This window comes from Prionailurus bengalensis, chromosome A1 (assembly GCF_016509475.1).
Source record: "Prionailurus bengalensis isolate Pbe53 chromosome A1, Fcat_Pben_1.1_paternal_pri, whole genome shotgun sequence".
Lineage (NCBI taxonomy): Eukaryota > Metazoa > Chordata > Mammalia > Carnivora > Felidae > Prionailurus > Prionailurus bengalensis.
Window position 1 is genome coordinate 198,381,701 of NC_057343.1, and position 19,882 is coordinate 198,401,582.

General features: G+C 48.3%; 1 protein-coding gene across 1 annotated transcript in view; it reads right to left on the reverse strand.

The window, feature by feature from the left end:
- AFAP1L1 (actin filament associated protein 1 like 1) overlaps positions 1-19,882 on the reverse strand; it is a 63,088-nt gene that overhangs the window by 2,900 nt on the left and 40,306 nt on the right. Inside the window, exons 10-18 of the mRNA XM_043598265.1 lie at positions 18,106-18,199; positions 17,711-17,863; positions 16,043-16,254; positions 12,782-12,927; positions 12,097-12,169; positions 9,921-10,032; positions 6,163-6,327; positions 3,503-3,681; positions 935-1,063 (exon numbers count right to left, since the gene is read on the reverse strand). Coding sequence (XP_043454200.1) covers positions 935-1,063; positions 3,503-3,681; positions 6,163-6,327; positions 9,921-10,032; positions 12,097-12,169; positions 12,782-12,927; positions 16,043-16,254; positions 17,711-17,863; positions 18,106-18,199 — 1,263 coding nt within the window. The remainder of the gene's footprint in view (positions 1-934; positions 1,064-3,502; positions 3,682-6,162; positions 6,328-9,920; positions 10,033-12,096; positions 12,170-12,781; positions 12,928-16,042; positions 16,255-17,710; positions 17,864-18,105; positions 18,200-19,882) is intronic.

Below are 19,882 nucleotides of genomic sequence, written 5' to 3' on the forward strand. Positions count from 1 at the left end.
GGACACGGCCATGTCCATCATTTGTTTACATGTTGTCTGTGGCTACTTTCCTGCTATAACAGCAGAGCTGAGTCATTCTGGAAGAAACTCTGTGGTCCACAGGCTCTCATATATTTACCATCCGGATCTTTATAGCAAAAGTTTGCTGATATCTAGTCTAGATGATCTCGCCTCTGGCTGGTTACTTGTCTAATCTTATGTCCTAATGCTCGGGTGTTTGATTTTCAAGTCCACAATTTCTTATGCCCAGTTCTGAAATCCAGAAATCCCCAAAAGCAAAATTTTTCTAAAGTGTTTGGGCACAAACTCAACTGGTGGCAAAACCTGACCTGAACTGATATGAGGCTGTTTATAATCTATTTATTCTACAGGGGGTGAAGATTCACGTGCCTTGTAAAATTTTTAACGTGTTTGCTTACAGGGGACCTCCCGAGAATTTGTTGGAGTTTTTCATCATACTCAGTCTGTGTACCGTATTACCTTTCTAAAATCCAAAAAGTTCTGTAACACAGCTGGCCCCAAGATGATCAGACTGTGGGCCAGTGTCATGGAGGGAGCCCTGGACTTGGAATTGGAAGAGGTGGGTTTGCCGCCCAGCTCTTGCAATGATGCCCTGCATAACCTTGGACAGGTCTCTTCACTTCCTGATCATGGGTTTCCTCACCTATGAAACAGGGCCTTTCCTGTCCCCAAACCCACTGGAGGCTCAGAAACCAGAAAACTGAGCTTGTTAGAACTGTGTGTTAAGAATGAGTCAATAGGGACTGAACGAGATTTGAGGACCTTCTCGGAGCAAACTTCCTGAGTTTAACTGCGTGGATGTGCTGGCATTTCTCTGCCTTCTAACTAGATGATGTTTTGGCTTTCGGTGAGGCTCCATCGGAAGGCTGCCCGGTGTCTGAATTTTAATTAGCTGAGCTATTGCTTGCTATACCTTGGCTTTCTGTAGCACCCTTCCTTGATTAGAGGTTACGATGGATGGGCTTCTCTTCCTCAGCTCAGAAATACAGTTGACAGGGAGAGGTTGCTCTGAGGCACTGTTCTGGGCTTTATGTGCAGTTTCCTGTTGGTGACAAGAAGTAGTTACATAGGTGAGGTCTAGGGTGGCTACCCACACCTGGCTTGCCCTCTAAAGAACGCAAATAGAATATTTGCAAACATGCAAATAGCGCAAACATGCCAGCACCAAACAGGGTGAGGGGAGGAAGACGCTTGAGGGCCTCGGAATAAAGGTAATGACGTCTAGAATTACTGAGCCCTCATGATGTACCAGGCATTGCGTGGATTAGCTCCTTTAGCCTTTCCAAACCTATGAAGTAGACACTAAGTATCGGTCAAACTATGTTCCAGATAAGGGAAATGGCAAGGTCGGGTCACTGCCCGAGGTCACATAGCTGGCAAGTGGGAGGGCCAGGATTCAGACCCCACAGCCTTCTCTCTTAACCTCTGCCCTGCATTCCTTCTCATTTTGTTGGTTTGTTTTAATGTTTGTTTATTTTGAGAGAGAGTGTGTGCGGGTGCACGTGTGAGAGTGGGGGAGGGGCAGAGAGAGGGAGAGAGAATCCCGAGCAGGTCCTGTGCTCTCAGCGCAGAGCCCAGTGTGGGCTCGATCCTGCGATCTGTGAGATCATGACCTGAGCTGAAATCAAGAGTCAGCCGTCCAACCTACTGAACCGCCCAGGCGAGTGGCCCTCGTTCTCATCTTCTAGAGTGCTGTCACCTCTGAAATCTTCCAGATAGTTGCTTAGTACCTTACTACGATATGGTTCCTTAAGAGTGACATATTAACAGCTGAGCCTGCAGGGAATTGAGAGAAGACTTCTCTTTATCTCCAAAGACCATCAAAAGGATCAAAAGTAGGGGCAACTGGGTGGCTCAGTCGGTTAAGCGTCCAACTCTTGTTTTTGGCTCAGGTCATGATCTCATGGTTGCGGAGTCGGGCCTGTGTCAGGCTCTGTGCTGGGTGTGCAGCCTGCTTAAGCTCCTCTCTCTCTCTCTCTCCCTCCCTCCCTCCCTCTGCCCCTCCCCTGTTTGCTCTCTCTCTCTCTCTCAAAAAAATAATAAGTAAAAATTTTTTAAACAAAGGCTCAAAAGTAGTGGAAAAGCCCCCTGGGAAGTGAATTTCAGGGCACACTAGTGGGAGGAAGCAGCTGGGATGAGTGAACCACTTCTAGCTCTCCCACTGGGCCTCAGTGAGTTTGTCTTTGTCCTCTGAGCTCTTCATCTGTAAATGAGGTTGGAAAGTCCCACGGAGAGGAAGCACAGGGGCAGACAGCGTGGCTTCAGACAACAACAGTGAGAATACCATTCCCAGTGACAGCTCAGACTTAGACAAGTCTCTCTGAATCTCAATTTCCTTGTCTGAAACCAGGCATAACATTTACTCATTCGTTAAACATTTGTGGCCCTCCTACTGTTTTTTAGACTCTAAAGGGCTAAGGCTATAAGGACAAAACAGCCATAGTCCAATTTTTTTTTAATAAAAATACAATCCCGTGGGGGGAGACAGACATTAGACAAGACACACACACACACACACACACACACACACATCCATATAATATGTATACGCACATTGTGGTTAAGTGCTATAGGAAAGGATAACAGATGAGCCCACTGGTACTTTAGACCAGCGGTTCCTAAATGGGGGCAGTTTTGCCCTTCCGGGGGACACTTGGCAATTTCTGGAGACATTTCTGGTTGTCAACTGGGTGTGGAGCTACTGGCGTCTAGTGGGCAGAGGCTAGGGATGCTTCTAAACATCTTACGATGCATATGGCAGTCCCCTATAAAAAGAATTACTGGCCCTAAACGTCAGTAGTGATGGAGACCCAGGGCAGCCACGTTCTCCCTGAGGAAGTCTCATTCAGGGTCAGAGTATCTACCTTGCAGGGTTGCCCGGAGCGCTGGAGATAATGGATGCAAAGCCCTGAGGATGGCCCCGTACCCTGGGGACCCGGAGAGAGGGCACGTGTACCGTGGCTAATACAGGGCTCCGCGTCAGACTTCCTGGATTGGGAATCCTGTCTCCCACTTAACTAAGTGACCTTGAGTAAGTCATTTGACATTGCTGACCTCAGTTTCCTTGTACATCCAATGGCACAAATACACATAGCACTACGTCACAGGACTGCTGTGAAGATGATGAGGTCACGCAGGTTCAAATGCTACACTGACCTATGTTACTGTTCAACACAAGTTTGCTCTTATTCAATGTATCACAGCTATAATTATTAATAACCCAAAGGCTACTTCTAAGATCACACTCAGGATAAAAAGTCAAATGGCAGATAGGCCTGAACTTGCTCCAGGAGCCCCCTCCCTAGCCGTGCCACCCCCTCTTTGGGATCGGGTCTTCTGGTACCTTCCCTCCGCTTTGAGCCTCCATTTTCCCATCTGTAACTGAGCCTAACTCCCACCCGCAAAGAATGATCCTGAAGATCTATAGCATGTGAGGGTGTTAGGGAGCAGCTGCCCCTGGCACAGAAGGGCACACACTCACCCCACTCTTGGTCTTGCCGCTCACAGAGAGCCCCAGGGCCGGGCCCCCCGCCAGGGACTGCTGCAAGCGCTCCTTCACGGCCACCAGCCGCAGCTCCAGGTCAATCCGTAGCTCCTCCTTCGCCCGACACTCAGCTTCCAGGGTGGCCACGGCCTCCTCCAGGACCTTCAACTTCGCTCCTGGGTCCAAAGACATCAGTGAGAAACGGTTGAGCCTGGCTTGAAGCATCAGGGGCTTCGGCAGGGCCTCCGCTTCTAGTCTGCCCCGTGGCTTTCCCAGCCCTTTGTCCCCATTAAGAGATGGACTTCCGGCCCGGGGTGCCAGCTCCGTGCGGGGTTGTGTGGTTTTTACCTGCCCTGTACCCATTTCCCCACCTTCTCGATACAGAACCCTGATTTTCCACAGGAAAACCACCTTCTCCTCCCATTCCCTATAGTTTGGATGGTGCTGACCTCATTTTAGTTCAGGGGGTTGGCACATAACCTAGATCTGGCCCATAATCATAATTCCATTTTCTGGTCACATTGATCAGCTTAGAGATCAAAGTTGGTCTAATCAGAGGGAATCCTGAGACTTTTGTGGGGTCCGCTGGGAAGAGAAGTTCTCTCTGCCGGGGTGGCTGGGAGGATTGGGTGAGGGGTAGAGCTGTGCAGCCATTATGCCACCATGAGGCCACACAATGCAATCAGCATGGAGGAAGGCAGAAGCAAGAATTAGAGAAATATGCTTCCTGGTGACATCATTTAAATATCTGGACCTTGCTATACTTGATCGCTCAGTTTTCCAATTACATTTTTCTTTTCTTCTTTTCTTTCTTTTCTTTTCTGTAAGTTCTATGCCCAACATGGGGCTTGAAATCATGATCATGAGATCAAGAGTCCCATGCTCTATTGACCGAACAAGCCAGGCACGCTGATTTTTTCTTTTTTTTTCATTTCTAAGCCAATTTGACTTTGGTTTCTTTTACCTGTAACTGAATTATAACGCAGGGCTTTACATTGACCAGGGGTTCCATTTTACTGCTTATTCAGTCTAAACTAGCAACCCTGTATTCGTATCTTTTTCATGCCAAGAGTTGCAGTGGGCCTTACCAGGTTTAAACGTTAGCTCCATTCATTCTTTGCTCTGGGACAAATAGGAGGCTGCACTGGAGGATTTTCCAGTAATGGTGAATTCTTTCCATTCATTCATTCATTCATTCATCCATCCATCTATTCAGTAAACACTTAGCGAGTGCTTACTATGTACCAGGCACTGTTCTTGCCCTTGGGATATATCAGTGAACAAAACAGGCAATGTTTGCCTTTATGGAGTTCACATTTGTGTGTGTGTGTGTGTGTGTGTGTGTGTGTGTGTGTGTGTATGAGAGAGAATAAACAATACATTAAATTAATAAATAGAATAAATAATCTAATATTACAAAGTGATGGGTTACAGAAAAAAAAAAAGTTGAGCACAGTAAGGAGGACAGTTAGCCTGCTCCAAACTCTTGTTTTGACTCTTAGAAAGTTTTGTATATTGGGGCGCCTGGGTGGCTCAGTCAGTTAAGTGGCCAACTTCAGCTCAGGTCATGATCTCGTGGTTCGTGAGTTCGAGCCCCACGTCGGGCTCTGTGCTGACAGCTCAGAGCCTGGAGCCTGCTTTGGATTCTGTGTCTCCCTCTCTCTCTCTGCCCCTCCCCTGCTCAAGCTGTGTCTCGGTCTCAAAATAAATAAACATTAAAAAAAAAAAAAGTAAGTTTTGTATATTGAGACCACACTGCTTTCCTATGCTTCCTTCCACAGATTCTGGTTCCTGGCTCCACAGAAGAAGTCTTAACCTTTAAGCCAGAAGTTCTCAGTTAGGTTCATGGATTTTTAGGCAATCTAAGGGTGAGCTCTGAGGGCGCATAAGCTCTTGGCTGCTGCAATTGTCTGTAACACTGTGAATTGTGGGGTTTTGTTCCCTCCTTATGAAAGGGTCCATAGGTCCCATCAGATTCTCATGGGGCTATGTGACCTTGGATATATTTTATAAAGGACAAAGACCCTCTGTTCTCTCAAGCACGTGTGTGCAAACCTCAGGCTGAAATTATGCCAAACTACAGCTACAGGGAGAATTCAAAAGAAACGGCGGAAAGTGGGGTGCAGAGGAGCCCAGAGCAGCCTGAGTCTGCAGGGGTTACGGCCCTGGATTTTCGAAGAGGATCCTGGGAACACGTCTCTGTCCATCAATCCCAGAACCAGGGCCAGTGTCTCACACAGCTGGGTGTTCAGCACATCCGTGAATGAGTGAATTAATGTGAGGCTCACAACGGTCTCTCCTATTTCCTTGATTCTAAGTCACACTCTGTTGTCACATGTTACCATTTCTAAAGTCAGACCAAATTTTGCTACCTTAAGTGTACGCATTTTTGTGATGCGTCTTCATTCCCTTACCCCAAATCAGTAAACTGATGGCACTTAAATTGGCCCTTAAATAGGCACTTAAATTGATGGCACTTTCATTAGGAAGGATGATGATGATGATGTTGAGGAAGAGGTGGAAGGAGGATAAGGAGGAGGAAGAATGGGAGGAGAAGCCCACTTGTCCTGGATAACCAGGTGACCTCTGCCATGGGAGGTGTCAAGGTCCAGCCCCACCCCCCACCTTGAATGCCCAGGACGCACCCATGTAGGTACCTGGGTTGTTCCGAATGGCTTCCTTCAGCTCCCTCTTCTCCTGCCTCAGTGCCATCAGCTCTGTCCGGATTGTCTCCTTCTCTTTTTCCAGCCTCTCTTTTTCTACCAGGTACCTCCGGGCATCTTCCTCAGCTCGGTTCTTACCGTACTTGTATTGATTGGCACCTGCACAGATAGAAGACAGGAAAAGGCCCCCATTCCTGACCTCTGGTAAGGGTACCTGGGTGACCTTGGCGTCTTTCTCAGCCCCAACTTCTCCATCTGTAAAATGGGAATATTTAGATCTAAAAAGGTAAATTTGGTGTGAATCCTCCAAGGAAATAGGAGCAAAAGGGAGGCAGGAGAGCACAGAGACTAGGAACAGGGCCTTTGGAACGAGGCAGACCAAGGTTTGTGTTCTCTTTTGCCCTTTACTAGTTGTGTGACTTTAGGGCAAAAGTGAACAGTGGTGTTTTGTGCCATGCCCTGGGCCTTAGTTTCCGCATTTGTAAATGTGGACATTGATCAAATTGGCCTCTTGGCATTGTGCTAAGTTTTGAATGAGATAGCTCATGAAAAATACTTAGTACAGTATCTGTAGAAGTGCCTAGTAAATGTTAGATGATGATAAGAAACAAATTTTTGTGATGTATAACACACTTTAGCTTTAAAAGGGCGTTTTACAGTCAATTCTCAGATATATGTAAGACAAGGAGACAGATACATATAACTCAGATCCATAGAAAATCAAGGAGTTGGGCTAAAGTCAGGCATTGCCCATTTTATTCCTGAAAAATGGGTTGGGGGAGCGAGGGGCCCTAGGAGTCTGTTGGAGGCTCTACATTATGGTGGACAATAACAAATAATTATGGCAAAAATGTATCGAGCATTTACTATATGCTAAGCCATTGACATGCATTTCCATTTAATCTACATAAAAACTTACTATTATTAGCTTTATTTTGTTGGTGGGGAAACTGAGGCACCGAGATGTTAGGTCTCACTGTTAATGATGGCAGAGCCCAGTTTGAGCCCAAAGGGTCGAACTCCAGGGTCCATGTCGTGCATTTACTGCTCTAGCTGGAGTGATGCCATAGTCTAACCTCTCAGGGAAATTTTTATTTATTTTTTTGCTTCAGACAGTCACACACAGCCCTTTTAAGTTGGTGGGTGTGGAGTTTGGAGCGATTCCCATGGTTACTAATAATTGGGGGTCTTTTCTCTCTAGCTCTTGTAGGGATCGCAGTGGTCCCCCAGTGATGCATGCAAAAATCAATTCTTGTCACAATGGCCCTGATCACAAATAAAGCATGGAGGGCAGAGAAGGGGACCCATACTTCCCCCAACTTGCCAGATACACAATGGCATCCCAGGGGAGTTTTCTCCCAGACTTTTGGATTCGATAGACTGGTAAATAAAAATAAATAAATAAAAAGCAAAATGGTGTCAGTGTTGTATCAGATAAGGACCTTAAAGTCCCCAACCACCATCTGTTATTCCCAATATTTTATAAAATAAATAGTACCTCAACATCTCCAGAGTTGGAAGGACACAAATACAGAGGAAAACAGTCATTTACACTGAACAGATTGAGCAACCTCACAAGAGACCCCAAGCCAGAACTGCCTAATGAAGCCCTTCCAGGATTCCTGACCACGGAAACTGTGACGTGACTCATGTTTACTTTTGGAGCTAGTAAATTTTGGGTAATTTATTACCCAGTAATCGGTAGCTAATACATGACCTTGGGCAAGACCCTTCTCTTTAATGTTCTTCAGCTGTTTCATCTGAGACACATTGTCGGACTAGATCTGTAGTTTGAGGAGCCCTGTGATTTCACAGTGACGGCTACCAGGCTGCTGCAGGGGCAAAGCAGGGGCCGGCGGGTGGCCCAGCTCCAACCAGAGCAGCTCCCCTTCCATATCCCTGATAACCTGGACTTAACTATAACATTTGATTTGAAGAACCTGTGTTTTGTTTTCTTTGTTGTTGTTTTTTTAATGTTTTGTGATTTCTTTAGTCTTACATGCCTGTTTCAGTTTACTTTTCCATTTTATTTTCATTTATTTAAAAATTTGTTTTTAAGTTTTATGTATTTAAGTAATGTCTACACCCAACGTGGGGCTCAAACTCATGACTCCGATATCAAGCGTCACATGCTCTGACTGAGCCAGCCAGGCGCCCCTACTTTTCCATGTTAAAATGGGCAGTCCTGGGGCTCCTGGGTGGCGCAGTCGGTTAAGCGTCCGACTTCAGCCAGGTCACGATCTCACGGTCCGTGAGTTCGAGCCCCGCGTCAGGCTCTGGGCTGATGGCTCAGAGCCTGGAGCCTGTTTCCGATTCTGTGTCTCCCTCTCTCTCTGCCCCTCCCCCGTTCATGCTCTGTCTCTCTCTGTCCCAAAAATAAATAAACGTTGAAAAAAAAATTAAAAATAAAATAAAATAAAATGGGCAGTCCAGGGGCGCCTGGTGGCTCAGTCGGTTAAGCGTCCGGTTTCAGCTCAGGTTATGATCTCGTGGTTCGCGAGTTTGAGCCCCGTGTCGGGCTCTGTGCTGACAGCTCAGAGCCTGGAGCCTGCTTTGGATTCTGTGTCTCCCTCTCTCTGTGTCCTTCCCCCGCTCGCGCTCTATCTCTCTCTCTCTCTCTCTCAAAAATAAATAAACGTTAAAAAAAATTAAAAAGGACATTCCATAAAGGCCCATATTTCCAGTGCCAGTGAGAGTAGAGCATCAGGAATGTTACACAACAACCGTCTGATTGTTCAGTGGGAAAACTCAGACCCAGAGAGGGGAAGGGACTTTTCCAAAGTTACGCAGTAATTAAACGATCAAGTGGGGAACGGAATATAGCTCTCCTGACCCCCAGAAGAGATTGTCTATATTCATGAAATGGAGATCTAATAAAGAAAAGTATTTAAAAAATTAATCTTCAAAAAGCAAGGGATAGAACTTGACTGTGATCAGGTGCAGGGGGCAGAACTATAAAGCAATAAATAAAAGACTCTTGGAACGTGCTGTCCCAAAGGAAGCTGGCCTGCTCATAAATCACACAGGAGCAGAGATCAGTGTTGGAAATCAAACAGAATTTACCATAGCCTGCCATACTTAGCCTGTATTGTGCTGTGTGGCAATCAGGCAATTCATGGAGCTCCTATGGGGATGCCAGACAGAGCCCGGGCTAGGACACAGAGGTGAGCCCTGCCTTCCAGGCAGCTGCCTGAAGGGTATCTGGAGGAGTTCATTTCTCCACTTGTCACCCCAGATCAGAAATTATAAATTGTTAGCTTTGGAACAGACAGAGCCTGAGGATGAATTTTACACGTGCATATATGTGCATACATATATAAGAGACGATGAAACATAATAGCATTATTTAATGCTAACATTTTTGAAAATTAATTGCTAGTGTTAAGAAATAAGTGGATTTCACATAATGGCTAGATTTCTGGTCTCTTGAGTAATCTGCAAACCTGGGATGGCATGGCTGTATGGGAGCCACCGGCTGGGGCTGGGTAGTGGCCAGCCCTATAGCTGGAGCCTGAGTTCTCCGGCTTCCTGCAGTCTTCCCCCACCCCGTTCCCTAGCGTTTCTCTTCTGAGGCCACTTGCTAGCTGCCCTTCAGCACTTGGCTTGTGCCGTCATCTTTCTTACGGTAGGGTATTTTCTTATATCTCACTTCACTCATTAATTTGCCTGCCTGACGTCCGGAGGAATTCGATTTGAGACCCCCTACCTTGCGGATTGTTTCCTTCCTTTCCTCCCTCCCACATGGGACTCACTGGAGGCATGGCGCTTGACTTTGACCTGCGGATCCACGCGATGGGACTTCTCACTGCAGGAGGAGGCATGGCGTTTCACCTGGGCCCCAGTGGGACGCTTGGGCTCCTCGTCCTGGATGGGAGGTGGAGAAAGGAGTTGAAGTACAGGTAGGCTCAGGGCCCTCAATGCGGGTGTGTGTTCTGGTCCAAGTGTGGTGGGTGAGCGTTGCAGGACCTCTGAGATCTAGGTCTTACATTAAAAAAAATTTTTTTTTTCAACGTTTTATTTATTTTTGGGACAGAGAGAGACAGAGCATGAACGGGGGAGGGGCAGAGAGAGAGGGAGACACAGAATCGGAAACAGGCTCCAGGCTCCGAGCCATCAGCCCAGAGCCTGACGCGGGGCTCGAACTCACGGACCACGAGATCGTGACCTGGCTGAAGTCGGACGCTTAACCGACTGCGCCACCCAGGCGCCCCTAGGTCTTACATTTTTAGACCGGGGCGGCACTCAACAGTTTATAGACTATTTCTACTAGCATATATCATTTGATCCTCATCCCTTCCTGTTGGGGGCAGCAGAAGGCGCCCTTAAACTGGGATATCTGCTGAGAGGAAATCAGGAAGTCTCAGAGGGCTGTAGGTGACCATATTTGATTTATCTTTTTTTTTTTTTAACGTTTATTTATTTTTGATTCAGAGAGAATCTCTCAGAGAGAGAGCGTGAATGGGGGAGGGCCAGAGAGAGGGAGACACAGAATCGGAAACAGGCTCCAGGCTCTGAGCTGTCAGCACAGAGCCCGACGCGGGGCTCGAACTCACAGACCGCGAGATCATGACCTGAGCTGAAGTCGGACGTTTAACCGACTGAGCCACCCAGGCGCCCCCCATATCTGATTTATCACAGATATTTCTCTCTTCACATCCTTTGGAAGTGTCCCTGAAATTTTCCGAAATGGCTAAATATAGAGTTCTCAAGGAAGATAAAAAGTCATGGATGATGTCAGCCAATGGTGGAAGGAACATAAGTTAACAAACTGGCTATACCTTTGTGCATGATGAGTATTAAGGGCACTCAGAACCCTGTCAGAGCTCAGGGAACCATGAATGGAATACGATAATAATGTAATATAATAATGATATTGATAACAATAGTACTCTTTACTCGGTGTAAGACCTTCCAATGTGTAGGCATGGTGCCCATACAGTATTTCATCTAGTTCTTGCAATGATTCAATCAGGTAGCTTTTATGTATTCATCTGAAGCCAGCAAGTGAGGACCAGAGAAGTGAAGCCCAAGGTAACCCGGATTCAGCCCTGAGTCCAAAGTTCATGCCCCTAGGTACTAAGCTGTCTTGCTACTGAGCTCTTGCAGTTGAGGAAGATCTCAAGCTGCATCCACTGGCTCATATGAATCTGAAGAAAGACCATATAAGTGGAAGGAGGATGGCTGGAGAAGTTTCTAGAAAAGGGAGTCTCAGAGGTGAGAGCTCTGTGTCATCCAGCACCGTCTAGGGCAGGGGTCCTGGCACGCAGATATGTCTGCTTTCCTTGGCAGCCGGATCCCCTCTTTCTCCCCTAGCCGTGAGGCCTGACCCACCCACCGGTGTCTGATCAGAATGTGGCTGTCTGGCTCTCCCGTGGAAGGAAAAGACACGGGACATGCTGCCAGAAGCAGTGTGGTTCATGTGATGGCTACAGAGGCCTCGCTGTAAATGAACGAGCTGGCCTCTCCTTGATTTAGTGAGCAAGACAGGGAGAGTCTATCCTGGAAGCTGAAGCCCAGACTGTGGATGCCACAGATGAAGGTCTATGGGAGTGGCCACCCAGTTAGTGCCCCCGCTCCAGGCCCCACTGAGTCAGCACCATCAGTCTGGAGAGCAGTAAACAGCTGGAGAGCCCAACACCTTGCTCAGACCGGCATAGTGCTTTGCATTATATAGAGTCCTTTCCTCTTCCTGATCTGGGGAGCTTTCTGTTGCACTACCCAGCCTCCTGGGCCGAGGATTCCTTATCTGGAGCCATGATCTATGGCAAGAAGGGTCCTCCCTGCCCTTCCAGCTGCCGGGCAAATGAAAATCATCTGTGAGGCAAAGATAAAAAGACACAGTGACAGAGACAGAGAGAGAGAGAGAGAGAGAGGAAGAGCTGATCAGTGGCCTTTGCCACGTTCCCAGGCACTCCCAAGGGACCCTACCTGTATCTTTTCATAAGGAACATCATCATACACACGGGGTTCAGGCCACTGATCCTGGCAGGATCTTGCATACCTAGAAAAGGTAAGGTGCAATGATGATGGCACTTTGTGGCTTACGGTGCTTTCCTGTCCACTCTCGTTCGATTCTGGCAGCAGCTTGCGATGGATGTTGGAAGGTTAGTAACGGCAACCATGGCAGGCAGCACTGGGAGGTTGCTGTATTAAGGCCTCGCAGGCAGGGACCCACATGATTCTCATAACCACCTGAGAGGCAAGTAATTCATCACCTCCATTCTCTAAGCGAGAAAACAGGATCCAAGCTGGCAAGCAACCACCCCAAGCTGTTGCTCATGAGTTGCCGCTGGAACCCGGCTCTTCTGACCAGCCCTGAGCCTTCCTGATGCCCGAGGGTGTGAGAACCTATGGTTCTGTGGCTTAGAGCCGAGCCCAGATCATTACCCCAAAGGGCCTCTGCTCTTCTGCTCGTCCCATCCACAGCTCCCCCTGACCCCGGACCACCTCCGTTAGCCAGCTCACGCCTGCCTGCTGGAAGGCGAAGACACCCCCTCTGACCTCCCAAGGAAGCGGCGTCCTCCTCAGCTCTTCCTCCCTTCCCTCCCACTGCCCACGGCTGGGCTCAGAGGCTCTGAGAGGCTGCTGTGGGCTGCGGGGAGCCGGCCCTTACAGGAAGGAGTTGCGCCCTGCGCTGACGATGCTGGTTAAGGTCTCCACGTCCACGTAGTCATAGTGCAGCGCCTCGGGGGTGACTTTGGAGCCCATCTCCGCCAGCAACAGCCCAAGCCAGCGGCCCATGTCCTCTGAGCAGTTTGCCTGAGGAAAAGGAGGCACAGGCTGATTGCACTTCAGTACTGTTAGGGCCTCAGGCTACCTGCTCACTTCAGCCGGACCCATATTTGTATAGTACCTGCTGTGTTCCCAGTACTTCCGGGTCCAAGGGGAACAGGCCTGCAACACGCATCCAGAAACCCGAGTGGCTCCTTACCTTTTCTTTATTCAGGTTTTGGCTCTAATGCAACCTCCTCAGAGAAGTCCTCCCTGACCATCTCTCTAAGACACACTGTCCGCCGCACCGCCCCCCCCGCCCACTCCCCACTATCTTCAGAGCCATTTCGATGTGAAAACAGCATTTGGGCATTCCCTGTTTTTTTTTTTTCTTAATACTTACTTTTTGCTAGAGGAGGCTGTTTCTCACATAACCCCATCAAAAAATTTTTTCTTATAATTGCCAATGTTTTTGTAGCACTGTATACAGGAAAATTGCCAAGAAGTTGCTGTAACCAACCCCCCCCACTGTTAGTTCTCATTTAAAGAGCGTTATTATGAAATCAACTTGGCACACGACTGCTAAACTTGAATAAAGGAGGCACACTTCTTGCCAGAAAGCTCTGTGTATAATTTAAGGGACAAAAGAGACCTATCTCACCCTCTCAAAAGTAAAAGTTGAGTGACAGAGGCAATATATCTTGAAATTTAAGAAATGGGTGAGGCAGTGGGTACTGGGCAAAGAAAACAAGGTCCAGAGGCTGGGTTTTGGTTCTAAGATAAGACCAAGAGGCTAATGACCCCCTTGGAGCCTTGGATAAAGCACCTGGCAGCCCAGGCCTCAGTTTCCTTGTTTGTACTCTGAGGGAGGAGTTCTTTAATGTTTCCTTCAGCATTAACATTTTAAATTCTAAAAAGCCAAAGGACTGATATGTAGAAGAGAGGGAGACTCAACGCATTCTACAGGACCTCAGAGAGGAGGGTGAGTGCCAGGGGGTGGGAACAACAGTGAGTGGGTGGGATGAAATCACATTTTCTTTTTTTAAAAAAATTTTTTTTTCAACATTTATTTATTTTTGGGACAGAGAGAGACAGAGCATGAATGGGGGAGGGGCAGAGAGAGAGGGAGACACAGAATCGGAAACAGGCTCCAGCCTCTGAGCCATCAGCCCAGAGCCTGACGCGGGGCTCGAACTCACGGACCGCGAGATCGTGACCTGGCTGAAGTCGGACGCTTAACCGACTGCGCCACCCAGGCGCCCCAAAATCACATTTTCATTCAGCCATTTGTTCAACAAATAGCAAAAGAGGCCTTAGTATGGGCTGGGCATCATGCTGGGTTCTGGAAAAACAAAAGTATATGAAGCAGGTATGATTCCTGTCTTCACAGAGCTTCAAGATTTCAACTCAATATGGAGACCATCTTTCTAAAAATACAGCTGCTTGCACTTTCAACAATAGCCAAATTATGGAAGGAGCTCAAATGTCCATCAACTGATGAATGGATAAAGAAGATGTGGTTTTTATATACAATGGAATACTACTTGGCAATGAGAATGAATGAAATCCTGTTGTTTGTAGCAATGTGGGTGGAACTGGAAGGTATTATGCTAAGTGAAATAAGTCAGTCAGAGAAAGACAGATATCATATGTTTTCACTCTTATGTGGAATTTGAGACACTTACCAGAAGACCACGGGGGAAGAAAAGGGGAGAAAATAGTTACAAACAGAGAGGGAGGCAAACCATAAGAGACTCTTTTTTTTAATTTCATTTTTTTTTAATTCACATCCAAATTAGTTAGCATATAGTGCAACAATGATTTCAGGAGTAGATTCCTTAATGTTCCTTACCCATTTAGCCCATCCCCCCTCCCACACCCCGTCCAGTAACCCTCTGTTTGTTCTCCATATTTATGAGAAAAGACTTTTTAAAAATATTAAAAAAATTTTTTTAAATGTTTATTTATTTTAGAGACAGAGAGACAGAGCACAAGCAGGGTCAGGGCAGAGCGAGAGGGAGACAGAATCTGAAACAGGCTCCAGGCTCTGAGTTGTCAGCACAAAGTCCGACACGGGGTTTGAACTTACGAACCGTGAGATCATGACCTGAGCCGAAGTCGGACACTCAACTGACTGAGCTACCCAGGTGCCCCGAGAAAAGATTCTTTTTTTTTTTTTTTTAATTTTTTTTTTTCCAACGTTTATTTATTTTTGGGACAGAGAGAGAGCATGAACGGGGAAGGGGCAGAGAGAGAGGGAGACACAGATTCAGAAACAGGCTCCAGGCTCCGAGCCATCAGCCCAGAGCCTGACGCGGGGCTCGAACTCCCGGACCGCGAGATCGTGACCTGGCTGAAGTCGGACGCTTAACCGACTGCGCTACCCAGGCGCCCCGAGAAAAGATTCTTAAATGCAGAGAACAAACTGAGGGTTGACAGGAGCAGTGGGGGGGGGGGAGGGGAAAATGGGTGATGGACATTGAGGAGGGTGCTTGTCAGGATGAGCACTGGGTGTTGTAAGGAAGCGATGAATCATGGGAATCTACTCCTGAAGCCAAGAGCACACTGTATACACTGTATGTTAGCTAACTTGGCAATAAACTATATTAAAAAAATAAATAAATAAAAAATAAAAAAATACATAGCTGCTTGATAGGGGCAGGCTGCCTTGAAGGGCAGTGGTTTACCTGAGGTGGATGGCCACTGGTGGGAAGGTTTTAGAGGGGATTCCAGAATCAGATCCAGGTTAAATCAGACTAGGGGCCTTTTAGGCTTGGGATTTTAAGATAGGGGTGAATAAACAAGCCTTAGTTCTAGAGTTTGCCAGATATAGCAAATAGAAATGCAGAATGCTCTGTCAAATTTGAATTTCAGATAAACAACAGATACTTTTTCAGTATAAGTATATCCCAAATATTGCATGGGATATACCTGCATTAAAACCATTGTTGTTTATCTGAAATTCCAATTTAAGTGGGCATGCTGTATTTTAACTGGTAGTCCTTCTTGGTCACTTGGCAGTAGTTGGGCTTACTTTTCCTTTTTCCTCAGTCCCTGTAATGTCAGGAGCAAGGCCCCCCCCCCCCCCAACAAAAGCCCACACCCAGGCCAGTGCTCCTCTCAGCCGCCACCACCAAGAACCTCCTGGATTCTCTCTTCTCACCTCCAAGATGGCGACCTCTTGTCGGTTGCGCAGAATCCTGAAGGCAAATGGATGTCTGGGCCCAAAGCCTGGGGCCACCTCACAGCCATGGAGAGTAATGGCATTCACGTGAGTCCGCAGGTCTGTGTGGTCCTTGTGGAAGTACAGGGTGTTGCATTTCAGACGACACCAGCGTTCCCTCCAGCCTTGGTTCACCAACACGTTCAGATAGCCTGGGAGGGGGAGACCAGTGGGTATGACCTCCTGACAACCCGGTCCTGGGGAAACCCAAGGTGGGGGCTCTGAATCATGTTCCTGGGTCTATATCCTGTGGACGAAGTGCCTGGACAATCCTCATTCTCTAGCTGGAATAAAGGAACCTTGCGGGTCCAGGATCCGCTCACTTTCTCTGGGCCTGTGACCTCCAGTACCCTCTTCTCCTGAGTTTCATTTCCCTACATGAAATGAGGATTGATACTCACGTCCCCATACTGCTACACGGCCTTTGTACCACACTGAGCTTGGTGAAAAGGGCAGGGACTATTGTATGGGTGAATAAAAGACACAACTTTCCTCCTCTCAAAATACCAGAGCTATTAATGAGACAGAAAATAATGGGTGATGCTGACACCTGGTGGCAGCATGTGGGAACAAAACTAGCCAAGAGAAGGGGCTGGTGACCAACAGGTTTAAGAATTCCTTCTTAACATTTTAGGTTTCAATCAATTTTCCCCCAGTAACATGCCCTGATTCACTGGTTACAAAATATTTCTTTATAGCCATGTGCTTTTATAATATTTTTTTCAAGTTTAATGGAATATTACTGCATATCCAAAATACAGAATTTTCTGTTGGATTCCAGTACATGGAACATTGCATTAACGTGAACGGACTAATATGTCTTCCCTTCCAAACCATATCTAACTCACACTGAATGCATTTATTTGTAAATGTTTATTTATTTTTGAGAGAGAGAGCAGGGGTAGGGGCAGAGAGGGAGGGGGACAGAGAACCCAAAGTGGGCTTTGCACTGAGAGCAAATGCAGAACTCATGACCTGAGCTAAAGTCGGATGCTCAGCTGACTGAGCCACCCAGGTGCCATTTGAATGCACTTATAATAAAAGTACTTAAAGATTTTTATCCAAGAAATTTCCTTATAAGACTGGGTCAGGGCGCCTGGGTGGCTCAGTCTGTTGTGTCTGATTTCAGCTCAGGTCATGATCTCACGGTTTGTGAGTTCAAGCCCCATATCCGGCTCTGTACTGGCAGCTCAAAGCCTGGACCCTGCTTCAGATTCTGTGTCTCCCTCTCTGCCCCTCCCCTGCTCGCATTCTCTCTCACTCTCTCTCTCAAAAAAAAGACTGGTTCGTAACTTACACACCCAGCATGTTACGTGCCAAGAGGAAATAAGATACTCTCCCTCCATCACAGTGTAGGAAACTGAGGCCCAGAGGCAGGTGGTGATTGCAGCTAAGGTCACAGGGAACACAGAAATAGGGGGGTCAGTTGGCTTTTCCTTCTGCTGAGTGTCGTGGAAAGGCATGGAATGTTGATGCCGTGGGGGTTAGGTAGGATTCTCTCCTCTGCCTTGGGGGCAAGGTGGAGGAGGCTCAGAGGGTTTTCTGGCTTAGCCCAGGGGTCCACAGCAGCAGGGTCTGAACATCCTCCTCCTGGTGCCCAGGACCCACCACAGCACGGGACCTCCTGGTCGGGGCAGGATGTCTGTAGGCCATCAGCCAGCGGCTTCTTCTTGGAGAAGCTGATGATGCGGGTGATCTTGCGGCCTGCAGCCCTGCTCATTGAACCCTTCAGCTCTGCCAGACTGCTCTTCTTCCCTTTGCCTGTTGCCATGGAGATGGGTTAGGGGAAGGGAGGGAGCCCCAAGTCCTAGATCCACCCACCCCGGCCTTCCCAGTGGCCCTTTCAGCCCGCACATGGGGCCTGGCTGCGGCTGCAGGTGCAGACGGAGCAGGTCACCCTTCCCAGATCTCCAGGGTGGTCAGGACCTGCTCCGTGCTGTGTGCCCAGGCAGGACCCCTCCCGGCTCTGACATCCTCCAGCCTGAACCCCCAGAGGCTCCTACCATGATCGCAGGCCTCCCGGCGGCCCAGAGTGGAACAGTTATCACCCATGCCCAGGCTGTCCGAGTCTGAGGTCTGCTTCTCTTGAGACAGTCTCTGGGGAGGGACACAGACAGCCCCATGTCAGAGGGCACACTCAGAGGTCCCCCTTTGTTGGTTCAATACCCCCAACCTCTGCACATGATGATTGCCTAACAGATATTTGTCAGCAGCTCTCACGTCCTGACACTATGCCAGGTATGGGGAAGACAATGCTGGCTTAGGATGGTCGTGTCTTCGAATCTCTCACAGCCTGTTTGGGGAGCCAGGCAATTAGGTGTAATAAATTCCCAGGGTTTTCCCTATTTGGCATTTAAGTGGGAAGGTATTTAAGTGGGATACTAATGTAATGCAACTGGTTTAGGGAGTGATCGCCAGTGGCATCGTGGGGACAGACTGTAAGGGAAAGAGCCACATAAGACAGCGTCGTCCTGGGCAAGGTCAGACGCGGGAAAGGGAGGCGCTAAGATGACAGGATGTAGAGAAAGGGACGGGTTGGCATGTTCAGAATAGTTAGGGACCGGGAGATATGAGTGGTGACAGAAGAGGGGTCGTTAGTCATGAGGATGTGGGAAAATCCTTTCCTCTCCCCAAGGCTCTGTTTTCTCACCTGAGGCACACCCTCCCCAGGGAGCCGGCCCAAGTGCAATGGCAAGGTCAACAGACAACAGACCGAATCACTTCTAACACTTCCGCAAAGTGCTGTCCTCTTGCTCTAAAAAGCTCAACTGTGCCAGCCAGACTTGGGACAGGATGGAAATGGCACCAACCCATTTAAAAAGAATTACAGAGCTCTGAGGCCTCTCCACCTTTCCTGCCAACGACTTCCCAGACCAGGCTCAGGGATGCTTTGCTATACGCACAGAACTTGGGGGCAGGGGGAGATAGGAGAGGCCGTGTGCTCCCCCCGATTTCCAAAGGCTGGAAACATGGCAACGGCCAGAATTGGGCCAGATCTATCAAAAGCATAATGGATCTCCCCTACAGGGAGAGAAACAAGTGTGACACAAGTTATTTGTTTCTATTTGTTCTGCAATGGTGTACAGGTGGTTACGTTTTTCATCAAGATAGAAGGCAAACACAAAACACGTTCTGAACACTTTGGAACTGACTTAATGACGGTGACACTTCACGTACAAGACTCCATGGAGAGACAGAGCCACCGATACCATGTCCCCACTCCAAACACACCCTCCTAAATATTTGAGCTGCCCTCCCCCTATACGCTCGGCCCCAGGAACATTCCTCTGCACACGCCCGGGACCGAACCTGCAGGTGCGTGTATGCGTCTACACGTTTACGCCGTCAACGTTGCTTTCCTTCAGGCCCTACTAACGGCAAGGGCCAAGTGAGGGTAGGGTTGCACTTCTCCAGCATCTGCCTGGCATGAGATCCCCCTACCTGTCCTCTCCTAGGGACTACATGCTGACCCTGCAGCTTTGCTTCCACTGTGCCCCAGCAGCCCCTGTCCCTTGGCCCACCTCTGCCCCCATACAGTGTCGCCCTTCCTTACTAGCTGTTCACTCTCACAAATGTGCTCTCTCGGAGAAGCTTCCCCGACGCCTGAGACAGGAGCAGGCCCTTGGGTACCTGGTACTCTTCCCTCCCAGCACTCCCGCAGCCCAGCATTCGCATCTACCCCGCCCTGGGGAGCGCAGCGTGTGTCTCTGTCAGGATGGCTCTTGTGCACCTGCCGCACGGTGCTCCCGGCCTGCTCCCCGAGCAGAGCTCAGTCTGCCC